Source organism: Vicugna pacos, chromosome 20, assembly GCF_048564905.1.
Source record: "Vicugna pacos chromosome 20, VicPac4, whole genome shotgun sequence".
In the NCBI taxonomy this organism is placed as follows: domain Eukaryota; kingdom Metazoa; phylum Chordata; class Mammalia; order Artiodactyla; family Camelidae; genus Vicugna; species Vicugna pacos.
This window is the reverse complement of record NC_133006.1, coordinates 19,366,707-19,386,916: the sequence shown is the minus strand read 5'-3', so window position 1 is coordinate 19,386,916 and position 20,210 is coordinate 19,366,707. Positions and strand designations below refer to the sequence as shown.

Below are 20,210 nucleotides of genomic sequence, written 5' to 3'. Positions count from 1 at the left end.
CATCTGTCTTCAAGTTCGTTGACTCCTTTTCTGTGATCTCCATTCTAAAACTCATACAGTGAATTTTTATTTCAGATATTGTGGTTTCCAATTCTAACATTTCCATTTGATTCTGTGTATATTTTCTGTTTCTCTGCTGAGAACTTCTGTCTTTCCCTTCACTTCAAGTGTGTTTTTCCTGACTCTCTGTGACAACAAAGGCAGAAATTCTTTTTTTTTTTGAGAGGTTCAGTAATTTTTATTGATTCATAATCATTTTACAGTGTTGTGTCAAATTCCAGTGTTCAGCACAATTTTTCAGTCATTCATGGACATATACACACTCATTGTCACATTTTTTTCTCTGTAGAAATTCTTGATCTGACAATGCCACACAGACAGAACGCTCCAGGCTGGGACTGCAACCATGGTTGGGAAAGTAGCTTCTGGAAATAGATCTGAATTGGCAACCTCCTCCACTATTTAATTTGTTACTTTGGGAAGATTACTAAAACTCTCTGTGCTGCTTTTCTCATCATTCCTAAAGTAGGAATTATAATTGTAATCCCCATCGTCATATTGTTTGTGAGGAGTAAATAGAATAAGGTACATAGGATGCTTGGCCTAATACTTGGCACTTGGCCCTCAATAAATGTTAGCCATCAACTATTGCACTTTGTATGATTCACTTAGTATATGTATTTTCTCCTGACACAATTTAAGAAAATTGTTAACCAGGTATTGGAAAACTGAAAAAACAAAAGAGGGCATTAGTTTATTACCGACATAGTCACTACAGGGAGAAACTACCAGACTGTACTGGAGAATCAAAGAAAAGAGTCTGAATTTATTCTGTTTTTTTAATTAACAGCTTTATTGAGGCTAATTTGCATACCGTAAAATTCACCCATTGCAAGTGCATGCTTCGAGGACATTTTAGTAAATTTATATGGTTGTGCAATCATTACTATAATTCAGTTTTGTTTTCATTCATTTTTAGTTGAAATATAGTTTACAATATTATGTTCAGGTGTTCACCACAATCCAGTTTTAGAACATTTCTATCAGCCCCCAAAATTCCCTCAAGTCCGTCTGCATTCAACTCCTGGCTTTCACACCTAGCCCCAGATAACTATGCTTTCTGCCTCTGATAGATTTGCCAAGTACAGTATAAGTTTTTAAAAATTCACTTGTAAAAGATCATGCAAAAGAGATGCAATTTATAAAGACAATAGATTTAAAAATTATCACAAGTTAAAAGTTGTTTAAAAAGTTGGCTGTAATTTTAAAAAACATGAAAATCATCGTAAAGCAAAATTTGAAAAAAAGAGGAAAAGTGAGAAGAGCCTCGTTTAGGGCATCTTGGACTGGGTGGCGGTTCTAGAGAGAGCAGTGAAGTTGCGACGGGAGAATTGGAGTGCCTCGGGCCAGAGGCGCCAGACCTTGGGCTATACCACCCACACCTGCTCCTCCCTTGCCGCAGCCCTCCTCCTGCTCAGGCGCAAAGACTCCGGCTTGCCGGCCAGGGGCGGGCTTGGGGCGGAGCCCGAGCGAGAGTTCGCTCAGATCGCGAGCGCGTAGTGACTGCTTCCGCCTGTTGTGTAGGTATGGTGCCCGCGAGGAAGCGAAGAGGCGGCGGGAACCCGGGTCCGGGTCTCGCTCTGTGCTGACTGCGCCCCGGGCCGAGTGGGCTATGGGGGACCCCGGCTCCTCGGTCACGGGAGACCGCCCCGGTGGCCGGAGCTGGTGCTTGCGGCGCGTGGGGATGAGCGCCGGGTGGCTGCTGCTGGAGGATGGAAACGAGGTGAGGGGGAGGGCCAGAGGAAGGCCCGGCGTCCGGGCGGGAGGGACGAATGGAAAAGAGGAGGTGGGAGAAGGAAGAGGAGAGAGCGGTGAAGGGTGTTTCTTTGGGAGGGAGAAAGTCTAGTGCGAGTGGTTGGGGATTCTGAGCTGGGATGTGTACGGGGGAAGTAGGGAGCGCGTAGGAGAGCGGCCTAGGCTGGAGCGGCGAGCTGGGGCCGGAGGCTGGGCTGCGTAAAGGAGCCTGGTAGAGAAGCAGAGCAAGAGGCGGCCGTAGGGGATATGAGGACTGCTGGAGTTTCGAGGGGGTAGGAGGCAACTGAGTTGATGGGTTGAGGGGTTGGGACAGCCCCTGTTAAGGTCGCACGGAGCCCAATGGTGCTCAGCCCCGGCGGCGGAACCGGGAGGCAGAGCTGCCCCAATATCCACGAGTCGAGAACAGCCCGGGGCAAGGCAGGGGGCCGGGAGGGCTGCTGAGAGCGTGAACTTTCTCAAGTTTATTTTGAAAACGATGAAACGATTGTGAGTGTGGGGTCATGTCCCTTAAAATACTCAAACTTTAATGTAAAGATGTCTCCTTCCTTTCTAACTTTTGGGGGAGAATTGACGCCTTGTTGGTTTGGGTCACAATTATCTTGAGTCTCGGTGCTGCCAATCAGCACCCCCTGAAATGGGTTGGGGTATGCGGTCGTAAACGCAAAACAAAAATTTTAGAAAGGACAGGTGAGGCGCGGTTTCTGTTGGAGGCCACTGAAACTGGGGTGGTGATTCTAGACACCACTAGATGGAAGAGAGAGGGGGAGAGAGAGGGAGTGCAGTCAGCTTGAGGATGAGGGCTAGATCAGAGGTCAGCTTGTGGTGACTGGGAACCGTTTGGGTTTTGGAAAGGATTTGTGTGAAAGATAAGTCTTTTGATTATTATGTATGTTTAACTAGATTTTCCCTATAAGTTACAGTCTCAGTTCAGTCTCCGAGGCATTCATTCGTTACTTACATTGGCGTAGTGTGAGAGGGACAAATAATAATGACTTCTGCTCCCAAAGTGTTTATTGCTTGAATGGGGAAAGAGGATTTTATATAATGAAGCAGTTTGAGACCATCCATGCAGACTGTATGATCCAGGTGCCAAGTTGTGGACTATTTAGTACTTGCCTAAGAGCAGTGGTTCCTCAAGTCAGAGGAGGGATTCAGGTCCAGCCTTACATGTTGCTAGATTTGGGGATTTTACAGGGTTATTTGTATGCTGTGAATTGAAAAACACGAGGAAGATACGTCTGCCCCCAAATCTTTTTTCTGTGTAGGTAACACTGCCTGAAAGTCCACTTTAGGCATTCCTTCTTTTAGCTTGAGCATTGACATTCCCTGCACAGCCCTTTTCAAAAGCATATACTTTTGGGAAGCTTGAACAAATGAAGATACTAACATCTGAACAATAATAACTATACCTTATTTTGTATAGGGTTTGGGTTTTCACATACATTACTTAATCTGAGTCCTGCACATGTACCACACTCTCACAAACAACCCTGTAAGGAACTTAGTGGTCATGTTAATTTTAAATAAATAATTAATTAATTAATTAATTTTATTTTTTTGATGGAGGTACTGGGGATTGAACCCAGGACCTTGTGCATCCTAAGCCTGTACTGTACTCTACCACTGAGCTATACTCTCCCCACTTCGTGGTCATGTTAATTAATTCTTTCAGATTCAGTTGCTATGGATTATTAACTCATTACTTTTGCATAGCTTGGAAGCCCTAGGAGTCTTGGGAGATGGGGCAGGCAGAAAGAATTACCGCCTCTAAAGCAAGGGCAAGAGGACTATAAAGTACTCCTGCACATGTTTTAAACTATTGGTTAATCTTGTGTGGGGCTGCATCTCTGAGGAGAGAGCCATACAAACCAGACTGAATGGTGAAGACATAGTGGAAAGAGTGGCTTGCCTTGGAGGCCTGTATGGAGGAGAGGTCTGCCTTGGTCTGCTTGTCTACAAGGTTGGGTCTTAGGAAGTAGTTGCAGCATAGCCTGCATTGTATGTGAGGAGAGGCTTGAGTTAAGCCAAGAGAGGAAGTCTTGCTTATTGTAATGGTCCCCAAACCATAGCACAGGCTGGTGTGCAAAAGATTTTAGGAGGTATGCCAATATCATTTAGTTAACAGCAGTAGAGTAAGTCTGTTTCTTGCCTTCCCAGTACCCCTCAAAGTCTCATATAATAATAAAACAGAGTTCCTCTGATTTCACTGAAGGGAATACTGTAGTAAACTGTCTGCCTGAATGGCTGTCTTTAAAATTCTTAAACCAATCCAGGGAGTTTCCTTAGAAAAACAAATTAGAGATTTATTGCACTTCACCTAGTCCCCAGGCCCAAGAAATATCTAGGCCTTTGGGGGAAACCATAGTATCTTCATTTGTTTCCTTTTCTTCTCTTGTATTTGGTTTTCATGAAGCTCTCTGCCCTAAGAGTGTTGGAAAAAGGGAAAGGATGGTTCTTGGGGATTTCTTGGTCATCATGGAAACAGTACATGTCATGCCCAGGAAGAAAGCATTAGTGAAAGTGGGTAAAGACACCCAAGATGCTCTTGTAGACCAGTAATGTCAGTAAGCTCTAAGGCTTACAAAACTTGTAAATGACAGCAACCCCCAACCATGAGTTGGCAGTTTGTTGGCACTCAGTTCCCATGCAAAATTTAGTTTTATGCTATGAATGGTGCTGGGATATTCAGATAAGCTCATACAGACTCTAACCATGGTGTAGGTGAAGTATCAGTAGTATCACAGTAAATTCTAGGACCAGACAGTGAAGGGAAGGACAAAAAAATAGTGTTTTCTTCTTTTTCTGGATTCAGAGTTCAAAGGAGGCAATTTCAGAAAAAGGTGCTCATCTCTTTTTTTGTACTACTTTCTCCAGGCTACCCACGATGGCAATCTGATTGTCTCTCCTCAAGTATTAAAATGGGATATTGATCACTCATATGTGGAATCTAAAAAAAAAAAAGAGAGAAAAGAGGACACTAATGAACTCATCTACAAAACAGAAACAGACTCACAGACATAGTAAACAATCTAATGGTTATCGGGGTGGGGGAAGGGGGTGGGAAGGGATAAATTTGGGTGTTTGAGATTTGCAAATGTTAACTACTATATATAAAAATAGATAATAAACAAATTTCTTCTGTATAGCACAGGGAACCGAGTTCAGTATCTTCCAATATCCTTTAATGAAAGAGTATGAAAACAAATATGTGTGTGTGTGTGTGTATGCATGACTGGGACATTATGCTGTACACTAGAAACTGACACATTGTAGTTGACTATACTTCAATTTGAAAAAAAGAAAAAAAAAATTTTTAATGGAATACTGAATACTTTCTTTATCAGAAATAAGGCTACCTAAATGGAAGTTCTTACTGAGTATGGGTGACAGATAAATCCTTAAACATTCCACTTAAAAATTTAAAAAAAATGTTTTTTAATTGAAAGATAATTGATTCACAGTGACATATTAGTTTCAGGTATGCAGCAAAGTGATTCAGTTATCCATATATATATATATATATATATATATATATATATATATATTCTTTTTGTGATTCTTTTCCGTATTGGGTTATTATAAGATATTGACTATAGTTCCCTGTGCTATACAGTAGGTCCTTGTTCTTTAACTATTTTATATGTAGTAGTATGTATCTGTTAATCCCAAACTCCAAATTTTTCCCTCCCTCCTTCCCCATTGGTAGTCATAAGATTGTTTTCTATGTCTGTGAGTCTCTTTCTGTTTTGTAAATAAGTTCATTTAAATCATTTTTTAAGATTACACAAATAATATCATATATTTGTCTTTCTATGTCTGACTTACTTTACTTAGTATGATAGTCCCTTGTTCCATCCACATTGCTGCAGATGGCATTATGTCACTCTTTTATGGCTGAGTAATATTCCATTATATATTTTATACGTATTTATAAACACACACACACCACGTCTTCTTTATCCATTCATCTGTCAGTGGACACAGGTTGCTTCCATGTCTTGCTTATTGTAAATAGTGCTGTTATGAACTTTGGGATGTGTGTATCTTTTCGAATTAGAGTTTTTTGGGGGGGGGTATTTGCCCAGGAGTGGGATTGGTAGATCATGTGGTAACTCTATTTTAGTTTTTTAAGGAACTTCCATACTGTTCTCCATAGTGGCTGTGACAATTTACACTCCCACCAATAATGCAGGAGGGTTCCCCTTACTCCACACCCTCTCCAGTATTTATTATTTGTAGACTTTTTGATGATGACCATTCTGACCAATGTGAGGTGGTACCTCACTGTAGTTTTGATTTGCATTTATTTAATAATTAGAGATGTTGAGCATCTTTTCATGTGCCTGTTGGCCATCTCTTTGTCTTTGGAGAAATGTCTATTTAGGTCTTATGCTCATTTTTTGATTTGGTTGGTTGTTTTTTTGATATTGAGTTGTATGAGCTGTTTGTATATTTTGGAAATTAAGCCCTTGTTCACATTGTTTGCAGATGTTTTCTCCCAGTCCTTTGCTGTGCAAAAGCTTATAGATTGGATTAGGTCCTGTTTGTTTATTTTTGCTTTTCTTTCTTTTGCCTTGGGAGGTTGACCTAGGAAAACATTGCTACAATTTATGTAAAAATGTTTTGCCTAATTTTCTACTAGGAGTTTTATGGTGTCATGTCTCATATTTAGGTCTTTAAACCGTTTTGAGTTTATTTTTGTTATTTTTAAAAATTTTTAAATTTTTAAATTTTAAAGTTTTTTTCAGAAGGAAGATAATTATGTTTATTTATTTATTTTAATGGCAGTACTGGGAATTGAACCCAGGTTCTCGTGCATGCTAAGCATGCGCTCTACCACTGAGCTATACCCTCCCCAACTTGAGTTTATTTTTGTATATTGTGTGAGGGAGTATTCTAACTTCATTGATTTACATGCAGCTGTCCATCTTTCTCAGCACCATTTGCTAAAGAGACTGTTTTTTCTCCATTGTATATTCTTGCCTCCTTTGTCAAAGATTAATTGTCCATAGGTGTGTGGGTTCATTTCTGGGCTCTCTATTCTGTTCCATTCATCCATATGTCTGTTTTTGTGCCAGTACCACACTATTTTGATTACTGTAGCTTTGTAGTATTGTCTGAAGCGTAGACGAGTTAATGCTTCCAGCTTTGTTCTTTTTCCTTGGGATTGATTTGGCAATCCTGGATCTTTTGTGGTTCCATATACATTTTTAGGATTTTTTTGTTCTAGTTCTATGGAAAATGTCATGGGTAATTTGATAGCAATCACATTAAGTCTGAACATTCCATTTTTAAAGGATATATGTATTAATTCAGAAGAACTTCTATAATTAATGGAACTTCTGCCAAACTGTCAAAGCATTGAAACTTCAGACTCAGGGTTTTGGTGGAGGTGGTCACCACAACATTTTAAAGGAGAGTAAGTGAGATTGTAAGGTTCCTGGGTGCTGCTACGTGGTTTCCAGAGAAAATGGTAATAACCCATTTTCTAACTTCTAACCTAAAAAAAAAAAAACAACCCATCCTAGAATCTGGGAGGACTCGTAAGTACGATATCTTTATTCTTTCGTTTATTCACAGATGTCTACTGAGCAGAAAGAGGCTCAGAGGAGTACAGAAATATGGTGGTACACAAGAAAAATAAGGACCTTGCTCATGAAATTTGTATTCTAAAGATAAATTTAGAAGAATAAATAAATGAAAATAGACAAAAATAAACTAGTAAGATAATTTTGGATTGTGGTAAATGCATGCTAATAATGTGAAGGAATGCAATGGGGAGGGAGCAGGCAGCAACTTTAGATCAGGTAATCGGAGTAGGCCTCTGAGGAGCTGAGCCTTGAAAGATGGAAGAAGCCCATGCAAATGTCTGAGAGAAGAATGTTCTACCAGAGGGAACAGGTAGAAATACCCTCAGGTATCAGTGAGTGTTTCTGATCATGATGTGAGGTAAGACTAAAGAGGGAGAGGGGGTTAGGGCACTGAGGACTTCAGAGTTTGTGGAAGGAAGTTGGATTATTAGAGAATTTCAAGAAGGGAAATGATCTGGTTTAAAGTTTTTATATTACCACCCCAGCTACTGTGTGAAGTATAAGGGGCTAGCACAGAAGCAAAAACAGCATAACTGGAGGAGGCATTGTTGTTTGGATTAAGGTAGTGGCCATTGAGAGAGAGAAGTGAATAGATTTAGGATATATTTGAACTATAGCCAGTAGATTTTGCTGATGATTTGAATGTGGGGTTGAGGGACATAGAGTGAATCAAAGATGTTTCCTAGGTATTGAGCGAAGCAGTAGGTTGGATGGTAGTGCCAGTAAGTGAGGTGAGAGTTTGGGGGGAGGCATAGATGGGGGCAAAGAGTCATGGTGGTTTTTGACAGACTGAGGAGGACAGGCATGATTCTGAAAGCTTTTCAAGAGGAACAAAAAGGGCATTTTGTTTCAAGGGGAACCATTCGGCTTAATGTTCCCAGGTAAGATTGGGTTATGGGTCATTATAGGAGTGGCTTGTGCACCAAGAAGAATAAACAGGGAATTCTACAATCTGGATCCCAGAAGAATTTCACTTCCTTCCTTGACAGGGTTATTATGCACTAGACTTGTCCATTAGGAAGATATGATTGATGTGAATTGCGGCTTCTTTGCAACCTTCTCCAGAGGCTCTCATGCTGTCCTTGTGGATAAGATGGACAATATGGACTTTTTCATCTTTTGGTTGCATTATAACTCATTGAAGTTGTACCCAGATTGTGTGGTAGAATGTTTGCTAGGCTTTTCTGACAACTTTGCCTTTGGCTACATCCTGCTTTAATCTTTTTATCTGTGTCTTGGAAGGTACAGAGGGCATCATATCAGTTTGGTGGATGACTCAAAGCTGGGAGGGATATTGAGTATGTCTGATGGGGTTTAAAAATTCAGAAAGGTCTTGACAAGCTCATGACAGACTGAACTAACAAGATGAAATTTAACAGGAATCAATGTAAGGTCCTGCACTTGAATCCAAATTTACCAACTAGTCAAGTACAGGAAAGAAGGGACATGACTTAGCATAGGAAATTCTAAGGGGAAGGTTAGACCAAGAAATTTAATCATTCCTAAGCCTAAGAATACATTGGCAATGCGATAGATCTGCTATGAAAGCTGATGCAATTTATATGCTCCAGTGATACTATCTAGAACTGGGAAAGTGATACTTGCATTTGACTGTGTAATAAAAATTAAATTTATGTTTCTTAAAACAGCATCCAGGAATGAAAATAAACCAGGATTCTCTTCACAAACCCATCAGGATGGCAAAAAGACTCAAACCTATGCTATAGAGTTAGGTTGAAGTAACTGGGAACATAAGGCCAAGCAAGAGAAGGGAAGATTTGGTAGAGACTTTATAGCTGTCATGTGAAAGGGGGTTGGAGATTTTTCTGTTGGTGCCCAGGGCAGGATCAGTGCCAATAGATGGAATTTATAGCTAGAAAGATGTCAAGTCAGAGCCATTAAAAAAATTGTACAAAAGCTATAGTTCTTGGCAGTGTTTAAGACTAGTTGATGGGCATGTTTAGAAAGAATTCCTCCATCCTGTGGGTGGCTGTACTAGGTGACCTTTCAGGGTCCTACCAACCCTGACATTCCGTGATTAACTCTGTTCAGCTGTCTCTTCTTGTCACAACTTTTTGCCTTTTTCTACCTAGGAAGAGATAGCTGATGATCTGTTTGGGTTTCATGAGAGTCTGGTTTCGTTAAGTCAGGACTTGTGGACACTGCTGGTTGACAAGATTGTAAAGGACCTCCCTTTTCAGTACAGTGGCTGATTGTGTCTCTTACATTGTTGTTGTCTTCCTAGGTGACTGTAGGGCGAGGATTTGGTGTCACATACCAGTTGGTATCAAAAATCTGCCCTCTGATGATTTCCCGAAACCACTGTGTTTTGAAGCAGAATGCCGAGGGCCAGTGGACGATTATGGACAACAAGGTACAGGGATCCACAGAAACCTAATGATTTTTATTGAATTTTTGTTTATTTTTAAGTTCCTTTTTTTTGCATAGATAAATACATGGTATAAAACTAAAAGATTAAAAAATAGTATGTTTTTCCTAGCTACCCATTGTCTTCCCCAGAGACAACCACTTCTCTATGCTACCAGTGATTAGATTATGCCAAAGTAAGTTCTAATGACTTGAATTGAAGTTAGTTACTTTGAAGGGAACACTTGAATTGGGTCAGTAGGTCCTGTCCCAGAAACTAGACTAAGTTACTTGGAGACCTGGTCTCTTGTGAGTCAAAGGTCCAGAGACCTTGGGAATTTGACAAAGGTGCTGGACTACGCCTGTGATTCAGGGCACAGGGAGGACGGAAGGATCGAGCTGACTGCACTTAGCTCCTTCCCTTCCCCGCTCCTTTCAATCATAGTAAAACCCTCCCCTCACTTTTAACCTGTTTCACATATTGGTGCTTTAAGGAAGATTTCCTTTGAGTATAAGGGTTTTCCTGCTTGGAACAACTTTGAAAACCACAGATCTAGTGCGAAGAGTAAAGGAGGTGAAATAGTATATAAAGCCCAGCAATTAGGAAGTACCTAAAGTGCAGCCATACAAACACTCAGGATTATAGTGAAAATGCAGATTATGAGGTGAGAGAAATTCTAATGTAAACAGTTCAGGATTGGGAAGAGTGAGATGTCTTTAGACGCCATTTTGCAGTGCTCTGGTTGGAAGGATTTTAAGGATACCTGTTAGAAGGAAGGGTATTAAAATGGTTCTGAGACCAATTCCAATGTGTAGGGGGTGGGATGTGGGTTCACACACACACTGCAAACAAGGCACACACCAGCTGGATGTCCTACAATTCAGCTCAGTTCTGGCACTACCTACCCGGAGATGGCATCAGATTCCACAGATAAAGGGCTCAGTCTCATGAGACTGTCCTCCACTTTAGATGCCAATCACAAGCCCTGTGTTAACACCTGTGCTCTTAATCAACCAGCTACAGATTGGAGGTTCCAAGGACCTTTTCTTTGAACTTCAGGTGCCAGTCACAAGTCCAGGTTATTACTTGTGCTTTTGACTGACTGGCTATAAATCAGAGGTTCCCACGAGGGCTTCCCTCTTTGGATTCAGTTAATTAGCTACAGTGATTCACAACTTAGGAATGCATTTACTATTTTATTATAAAAGGATATGGTAAGTGAACGTCCAGATGGAAGAGATGCATAGAACAAAATGTGTGGGAAGGGGCATGGGGTTTCCATGTGCTGGCTGGATGTCCCACTCTTCCAGCTCCTGCAAGGGTTCATCAACCAGGAAGCTCTCTGAAACCCACCCTTTTGGGTGTTTATAGAGGCTTTGTTATATTCGCATGATTGATTGAATCACTAGCCGTTGGTGATCAATTCAACCTACAGCTCTTCTCCCCTCCCAGGAAGTTGAGGGGTGGGACTGAAAGTTCCAACCCTCCAGTCACAGGGTTGGTTCCTCTGGCATCCAGCCCCCATAGATGACCCAGGGGCATTCCAAAAGTCACCTCATTAACATAACAAAAGATACCTTATAGCTCTCTCACCACTTAGGAAATTTCAAGAGTTTTAGAAGCTCTGTGCTAGAAATGGGGATGAATACCAAATATGTATATTCTTATTATAATTCACAGTATCACAGGTATCCTGCAGGCCTGCCTGGCAGCCTCATTTTGCATGCATAAACTGATAGATTTAAGCTGTTGGAGAAAGTACCTTCCTGCACTAGGATTAAGTTGAGTTGGCATGGTATTGAAGGAGAGAGCATAAATGCTAAGTAAATTGGTTCAGCACTCTTGGCAAGGCATTATGAGCAGAATAGAAGTTGACACCAAAAAGGGGACCTCAGAGATGATCTAGTTTAACCCCTTCTGTGGACAGCTGAATCCGAGTCCTAGAGAGAGAAGCTGACTTGCCTAAGGCCTTCTACGTAACTGAGTGAGTACAGGGCTCAAACTGAAATAAATCTCTCTACTATGCCCTCTTGTCAAATACCAGTAAATGACACAAGCAACTTGCTACAATGGCTGCATGATTTTTTAAAAATTAAGCATATTTAAGATTTGGCTGTAAGGCTTTAAAACTCCTGCAATGGCTTATATCACAATACCTTAGGAAAAGATGGTTTCTTCAGAGCTGGGGTTATACTATTACAGAGATTAGTTCTTTGCTGCTTCTTTCCTTGATTATGTGCAGTATGGATGTGCTGTCTTTATGGGATAGCAGATTTTGAGAGGTTGGGAAAGCCTCAAGCTGATTGATTTTAGTGTTCCTTGACTGTCAGCCTCGGGCACAGAGGCAGCCTGTGCCAACAGCAGGTCATGACTGTGCCCCTGGGTCCTTCTCCAATGTTTGCTTCGTACCTTTTCTTCTAGGGCTGTTGTTACCATGAGACTCCTTTTACAGGTCTCAGATAAGATAAAGGAAAGGTAGGTTCCTGATTCTTTCAAGTCTTTTCTGTGTAATTGGTTTAAGCTTCTTAGCTTTGATTCAGTGTGTGAGGTAACTGATTTTTGAGAGAAGCTACGACTGGTTTTGATGGAGCAACTGTACTTACAGGTAGAACCCCGCTCCCCACCCCACCTTTTTTTTTCTTAACAGATACTCCTTTTTTTTCTGTCTCCCTTCTGGCGTGATGCCTTTTTTTTTTTTTTAATTTTGGGGGGGGAGGTAAGTAGGTTTATTTATTTTCTTATTCTTAGAGGAGGTACTGAGGATTGAACCCAGGACCTCATACATGCTAAGCTATGCGCTCTACCATTTGAGCTGTACCCCCCTGCCCCCAGCCTCCGGCATGATGCCTTAACAGCTCTCTTTTGCTGATGAAGGATTGAAATTTCAGGTACAGGACATTATTGTTATGGTCATTTGCCAAGTCTTTTCAAGACGTAGATACTTCTAATAATTCAACACTCAAGACTGTATTCTCTCTTCATAAAATGATCTCTCTTATATGATGGAACAGCCAGAAAGTGAAAGCTTAAACAGATACAAAAATTACAACAAATTGTATTTTGATTTAAAATTGGGTTAAAAAGAAAAGCCAACCTTAGACACACAGATTATGAAGATGATTGTTATTGTATAGATTTCAGTTAATTGAGAAGCTCTTCAGATGGTTCATCCTATGTATTGATACCCAGCTTGTTCAGAAAATCACTTGTTCCAAAGGCACAGTCTGAAATGGCATAGTGCATTTGCTCTTCTACATCCTAGAGGCTCAGGTATATCATTTGAGCCTTTCGCATCCCCCCCGCCTTCTATCATATTGCTATTCACCTGCTAGCTAGTGATTCCTTCCTTCATCCTGCTATACACTCTGAAATTTGAAGTCTCTGGTGAGTTACACCCTATGCGAACAAATCTTGCTGCCTGGGACAGTTCAGCTGGCCATCCAGCAGCTAGAGCAGTGGTTCTCAGCCCTGTTTCCACTTTTGCCCATACCTGGGGTACTTTTAAAAGCTACCACATTAAAATTAAGAATGTCCATTCATCAAAAGACATCACTAAGAGAGTGAAAGACAAGCTCAGAGTGGAAGATATTTGCTGGAAATAATCGGTGAAGAGCTTAAACTCAGCTGTATATAGAACTCTAGATTAATAAGAAAAAAAAGATAACCCAGTTTTAAAAATGGGCAAGAGCCAAGCACTTCACAAAAGATTCTTTCCAAATGTTCAATATCCACGAAATGTTGTGCAGCTTCATTAATGATCCAGGAAATGCAAATTGAAAGCATGATAGAATACCCCTACACACCTGTGGTCACAGAGTGACTAAAATTAAATACTAATGATGCCAAGTATCAGCAAGGATATGGAGCAAGCAGTCTTTTGGTTGATGTGTAAATTGGTACAATTGTTTTGGAAAATTTGGCATCATTAAAGTGTATGTTTATCATAATAATATTTTCACTCCTAAACAGCTGTCAGCAGTAGAATGGATAAATAAACTGTGGAATAGTCTTACAATGAAACACTATACTGTATACTGTAATGAATATGAATGAACTACTGTATGCACCATGGATAAATATCACAAACATAATATTGGGTGACAGAAGACAGTACAAAAGAATACATATTATATGATGTCATTTACATAATGTTGAAAACCAGACAAAACTAATGTGTGATGTTGAGCCAGGCTAGTTGTCCCCTTCTGGTGGGGGAAGGCTTAGTGGAAAGGGGGCACAGCGGGGATTCTGGGATGCTGATAATGTGAGTTTTTTTCCTGTCTTTTTTTTTTTAACTTTGTGATAGTTAAATTGAAATGTTCACTTTGTGATACTCATCTAACTGTGCAGTTACGATTTGTGCACTTTTTTGTTTGTATTTTTTAATAAAGAATTTAAAATATTGACTGATACACATAATAGAATTGCTGAAATAAAACACTGCCAGGTACTGGTGAGCATGCAGAGTACCTGGAACTCTTAAACACTGCAGGTGAGAAAGCAAAATGGTTCTGCCACTTTGAAAAATAGTTTGGCAGTTCCTTACAAAGTTAAACATAACACTTACCCAGCGATCCTATTTCTAGGTATTTACCTCAAATTAATGGAAATTTATGTTCTCACAGAAGCTTGTTCGTGAATGTTTATAGTGGCTTTATTTACAGTCACCAAAAATTGGAACAAACAACTAGGGAATCGGAGAAAGAAGCCAGTAATCATACCTTGGGATACTACTCAGCAATAAAAATACCAAACTACTGTTACTGCAACCAGGTGGACACATCTCAAAGCCATCATGCTAAGCGAAAGAAGCCAGACTCAAAAGGGTACATAACTGTGTACGATTCCATTTATACAACGTTCTGAAGAAGGCAGACTTGTACAGGGCCGAGAACAGATGAGTAGCTGCCTGGGAATGGGGGAAGGGCTGAGTGCAGCGGGGCCCTGTGTCTTGTTACAGTTACACACGTGTTTGTGTGTAAACCAGACTTTAAAAATCCCGATGCCTAGTTCCCATCTCAGACCAATTAATTTGGTCTAAGAGTGAGACTCAGGCACTAATATTTGTTTTTAAACATTTCCAGATGACTTCCCTCTACAGTTAGGGCTGAGAACCACTGAGCTACATAAATCTTCTGGAAAACTACAAGAAAACATTGCCTTTTGGCTTTGCATTTCTACTCTGCTAAAGAGCCAGTTAAAAACACTGGACCGAGATTGAGCATCAAGTGAAGTAATTAGTGTTTAAGGGGGTGTGAGTTATCCCAACTTTTTACTGAGACATCAAACAGGCTTTTCTTTGGTTATCACTTTGCTGCTGTCAGCATTGTTCAAACTGGTGATTATGAAAACCAGCATCAAGAAAGTGCTGAACAGTTTGATTTATTTAGACCATTGTATTTGAGATCATATCCTGGGCAGTACTTGATTGTTCTTATATAGTCATGGTATTTTCATCTTTTCTACCCGACTCAGGCTTGTGGTCCACATTTTACCACTAGGTGTCACCAAGAAGTGATTAACGGGTAAACACAAAGGGATCCCAGGGGTAAAATGTGTTTGGGAAAATGCTGAGTTTATTTTTCAGACCTAAGGACTCTGAAGGAGGCAGGTTACTACAAAGCGGGGCTAGTGGGGGGCTGCCATGTATCTTAAAAATTTGTCCCAGGGTTTTAGGAATTCCTTGTTCTCTCTAGTGTTGGGCTGCTTCTGTAACCTTTCTTTACTTAACCTTATCTTTGCCTTTGAGATTTTCTGAATGTTTGTACCTTTGCGTTAGGTGGTCTCCTGTGTCATATTACTTTCCCTGAGACCTTTTTCCTGTGTACAATCCAAAATCGACTATTCTGCTGTAAAGTTGTCCTCAAATAGATTCTTCTGACCTTTGTCCGCCTCATCTGTTATTTCCCCACGTGTTGTTTTAGACGTCCGCAGAACTGATCACTCCCTGTAATTTCTCAGGGTGAACATGAATGGAAGGGTTGGCAGAAGGTTGATAGATAAGCCAAGTTAGGCCCAAGGCAGTGAATTAAAAACAGTCTTTCTGTGTGTATCTGTGCTGGTCTTTTTCTGCCTCTCCTCACTTGAGCCAAATATTGTAGAACCAGAAACAAGGGCCTAACACCAGACTAGAGCTAAGATCCATTCTCTACTGCCCTTCATCTCCTATACCTTGTGGCCAAGACTCTGTACCTTATATTTGGGTTGAGCAGGTATTTTTTCTAGGTAGCTGTTGTTACCAGCATAAATATCAGCCTTAGTTCTAGTTCAGATGTGAGCTTCATCTCTGGCCTGTCCCCCAAAGTTAAGTCCTTGATATGGGTTAAAGTGCCCACTTGTCTCTTCAAACTTTAAATCCTGCCTTTGTTTCAAATCTATTTTAGGACGTGTCAAACCCATTTAGCATCTCTTAGCTTATCCAGCTCTACATGATACCCCTTTGCATTTATAGGCTGTGCTATGTAATCCCACATTTGCTTAAATATGCCCTTGTGTTTTCCTTTCGACAGTCAGCTGCTAAAAATTGTTTTCGTATCTTCTGCTTTTGCACTCCGTATATTTACCTTGCAAGATGCTGAGCACAGAATTGAAGTGATTGTTGATAAATCAGTTGAGCCAGAACATAATAATAGTAGTGAACACTTACATAATGCTTACCATGTGCCAGGTACTTTTCTAAGTACGTTACATATGTTATCTCATTAAATCTACACAAACACCATAAGGGAGAGACTATTATTACCCTCCATTTTATAGATGTGGTAACTGGGGCATAGAGGGGTTAAGAAACTTGCTTAAATCACACAGCTATTAAGTAATGGAGCCAGATTACAAACCCAGGCAGTCTGACTCCAGGGTTCATGCTCTTAACCCCCACACTGTGATTTAATTTAAACCACAAAAGTAAATATTGAGCACTGACTATATGTGAGTCACCGTGCTAAGTGTTTTACATGTATTATCCCATTCATTCCTCACAGAAGCAGCATGAGGTGGGAACTGTGTTATCCCTATTTTACAGACAAAACTGAGGTACTGGGAGGATAAGTAAAATTACTGAAGGCCACGTAACTAATAAGCCCAAGATGGTGCATTCAGGCTGTAAACCCAAGTCTGCCTGAGTCCAGAGCTCCAGCTCTTAACCACTGTGCTCTGTTGCCCGTGGACCTCTGGTGCTATTAATTGGATCAGTTCCCACCCGCAGTTTGACTCCAGTACAAGGTATTGGTACATTTTAGGTTTATGTGTACTGAGATGTGTTTTCTCATTCACCAGTTGCTCAGGGGCCACATCCAGAGACAGTGCCTGCATGACTTTCTTGGCCAAGCATGCATTTGGAACCTCATTGTTAGATGCTACTTCTGTCCCTGATCGCAGTTTTTCCAGTCTTGGGCCATTGCCCCCAGTTTAGGTCAATAGGAACTATCAGATTTCAGCTGCTTTTAATGCTACTGCATTTATTTGAGTAATTCATCCACCAGGAATAAGGTGATTCCTGCCTGTTATACAGGCAGTTCTCTGGAGGCATGAACGAAATACAGGTTAAAAAGCCAGAGTGCTGTTTGAAGAATGCTATTTCTAAGGATGGTGGTTTATATATCTTTCTTTCCTATTTGTTCTCAAGGGTTTTTCTTCTGAAAGGACAGAAGGTTTTGCAGCAGCAGGAGAGAAATTCTATTAAGAGGAAGAAAATCATGAAGTTTATTTTGTCTTTCTTTCCCTTTTCCCAGAGTCTGAATGGTGTTTGGCTGAACAGAGAACGTCTAGAGCCTTTAAAGGTCTATTCTATCCGTAAAGGAGACCACATCCAGCTTGGGGTGCCTCTGGAAAATAAGGAGAATGCAGAGTATGAATATGAAGTTACCGAAGAAGACTGGGAGAGGATTTATCCTTGTCTTTCCCCAAAGAATGACCAGATGATGGAAAAAAATAAGGGCTTGAGAACTAAAAGGAAATTTAGTTTGGATGAATTAGAGGGTTCTGGATCTGAAGGCCCCTCGAATTTGAAATCCAAAATGAGTAAAGTGTCTTGTGAACCTGGTCAACCAGTAAAGTCACATGGGAAAGGTGAAGTGGTTAGTCAGCCTCCTGAATTCTTGGATCCTAAGTTGACTCCTCTTGAGCTAAGGGGGAAAACCATGGGGGCTCGTGTTTACTCAGGCCCCACAAAAGTTGTAGAGCTTCATCATAAGAAGCAAAAAGCCTCAACCCCTTCAGCATCTCAGAGCAGCTTAGAGCTGTTTAGGGCAACCATGTCCAGGATTCTAAAGCTGAAAACACAGATGCACGAGAAACAGGTAGCTGTTCTGAATGTGAAAAAGCAAACCCGAAAAGGGAACTCAAAGAACATTGTGAAAATGGAGCAGGAACTGCAGGATTTACAGACTCAGCTGTGTGCAGAGCAGGCCCAACAGCAGGCCAGAGTGGAGCAGCTGGAGAAGACTTTCCAGGAAGAGCAGCAGCATCTCCAGGTACCACACAGGAGGGAATGACAAGAGTGCCCCTTGGGGTGGGCAGGCCCTTTGTGAGCTTCTGTCCAGATCTCTCTGTTTCTGGGTCAGGGACCAAATGCCAAGTGCCAGGGACAGGAGATGTAGTGGGAACAGAAAACTTTGAGGTTCAGCGTGGTGATCAGACCAAGAGCCAGCGATGGGATGCCAAGATGGGAAAAGATGATTGGCAGAGCCAGCTAGGATGTAAAAGGATATAAAGCTGAGGATCCTCAGAACTGAGGTGAATTGAGGGAGAGGTTGGATGGAGGCCAAGATGCCCATAGTACACCCCAGTTAAACAAGTAGTTGGCTTTCTCTGTTCTGTAGTCAAAGCCAAATCCCTGTACTCAGGGCAGGTACAGACCAGCTAGTTACTCCGCCCTTGATTTACCTGGCAACTTGTTAGCTCTATAGCTACTGAGGAAGTGGGAGGCTAGAAAGGCAGAAAATGTTAGTTTCTCTCCTGAGTAGCCAGCATGGGAGGGAAGCCAGCATGGGAGGGAACAGGTACACCATGACTCAATTGTTGGGTTGAGTGGTAAGCCACCTTGCACAGGGCCTTTAGTAGGTAAAATAATGACTGCCATAGCTGTGTCCAGATGAGAGCAAATGTGTCCACATCGCCAATTCATTTGCTTAGATGACAAGCTCTTGCACAAAGCTTCTAGGCTAGGGCTGATCCTGGTCCCTGCTCAAAATATCAGTTCTCACCTGGCAAGAACCACACGTTTTACTCCCACCTACTTGCTCAGGTAATACTGAATGTCAAGAATTCCCCATTATTGACTTAGAACTAAGAAGGGCCAATCAGGATTGAAGTGAATAAGCTTTTATCTTTTGTTTACTTTGCTCAGGGCAAGAAACAACCAGTCATGTTGGCTTATTTCTGAATAGTTTATAGATTTCATTCTAATCTCTGCTATCCACTTGAACTGGTAGTCTTAGCAAAGGCCATGGATTAAGTAGGTCTTTTTAAGGGTACACACTGCTTGCTTACGTGTACCTAAAATTTTGCTGCGCTATCCAGCCAGGACTAGCTCCTGAAATTAATAGAGGGAGGTTTATCTCTACATGTTTAATGTATGACACTTTGACCAGAGCAGAACTTTCTTTAAAGGCTAATATGTTCAGGAACAAGAGTTACTGTTAATTATTTTTTGTGGCTGCTCTGGGCATGCTTCAAGATATAGCTGTAAAACCTTTTGCCATACCAAAATGGTAAGGAAAGGCAAAAAGGACTAGTTTAGGTTCTTTCTCCAATGAAAGGGTCATACATAAATTGCTCATAGCGAAGTATATCTAGTCCTTTGTTTATTAGCTGCATTTCCCTTTGCCACCAAATCCTAGGGGTTTATCCTATCCCGCCTGCTTGCTCAGAAGTTCATTTAACCCTTGCTGGTTCACACACATTTTTTTGAACACCCACATACTTGGGTTTGGTTGGTTATAAAGATGTTTAATGGTTTTTGCCATTATGGAATGTATCTTGTTGAGGAGACAAGATGTATTATACACACAAAATAATCAGAACACTTTCAAGTCAATATATTTAGAGAACAATTTCCAGTTGGCGTATTAAATGCGTAGGTAATTCTTAAAGAGGGAAGGGCCCAGAGGTTCTTGTGGAAGGAGCTGGGGTAGGAGAATGATGATGTGGAAGGCATCCACATTGAAGGGGGCTGATGCAGGAAATATAGCATAAGCTCAGGTAAGGCAGGAGGAGGAGCGGTTTGGGGGCTAGAAGTGGTAAAGAGACTTAGAGTGAGAGACAGAGTGGCCAGAATCGATGGAAGAAGCACAGTGGAGCTTGGAGTGCCAGCCTAGGGGATTGTATTTCAGGTGAGATAGTTGATGACTCAAAAGCTCTCAGTTTACATCCTTTTGGGAGTCACAGCATTAGCCAGTGAAGGAGACTTGAAGTATTAATCCAGAGTTTCTCCAGAA

At 41.1% G+C, this 20,210-nt stretch overlaps 1 protein-coding gene across 2 annotated transcripts in view; it reads left to right on the top strand.

Annotated features, from left to right (window-relative positions):
- Positions 1–1,537: 1,537 nt before the first annotated feature.
- Positions 1,538–20,210, top strand: part of RNF8 (ring finger protein 8) — a 34,999-nt gene continuing 16,326 nt past the window's right edge. Inside the window, exons 1-3 of one of the 2 annotated variants that reach the window (XM_006202050.4) lie at positions 1,538–1,783; positions 9,652–9,780; positions 17,505–18,245. In XM_006202050.4, the coding sequence (XP_006202112.2) occupies positions 1,673–1,783; positions 9,652–9,780; positions 17,505–18,245 (981 nt within the window). In that variant the 5' untranslated portion in view covers positions 1,538–1,672. The remainder of the gene's footprint in view (positions 1,784–9,651; positions 9,781–17,504; positions 18,246–20,210) is intronic. The other variant, XM_072945086.1, reaches the window with a different exon arrangement.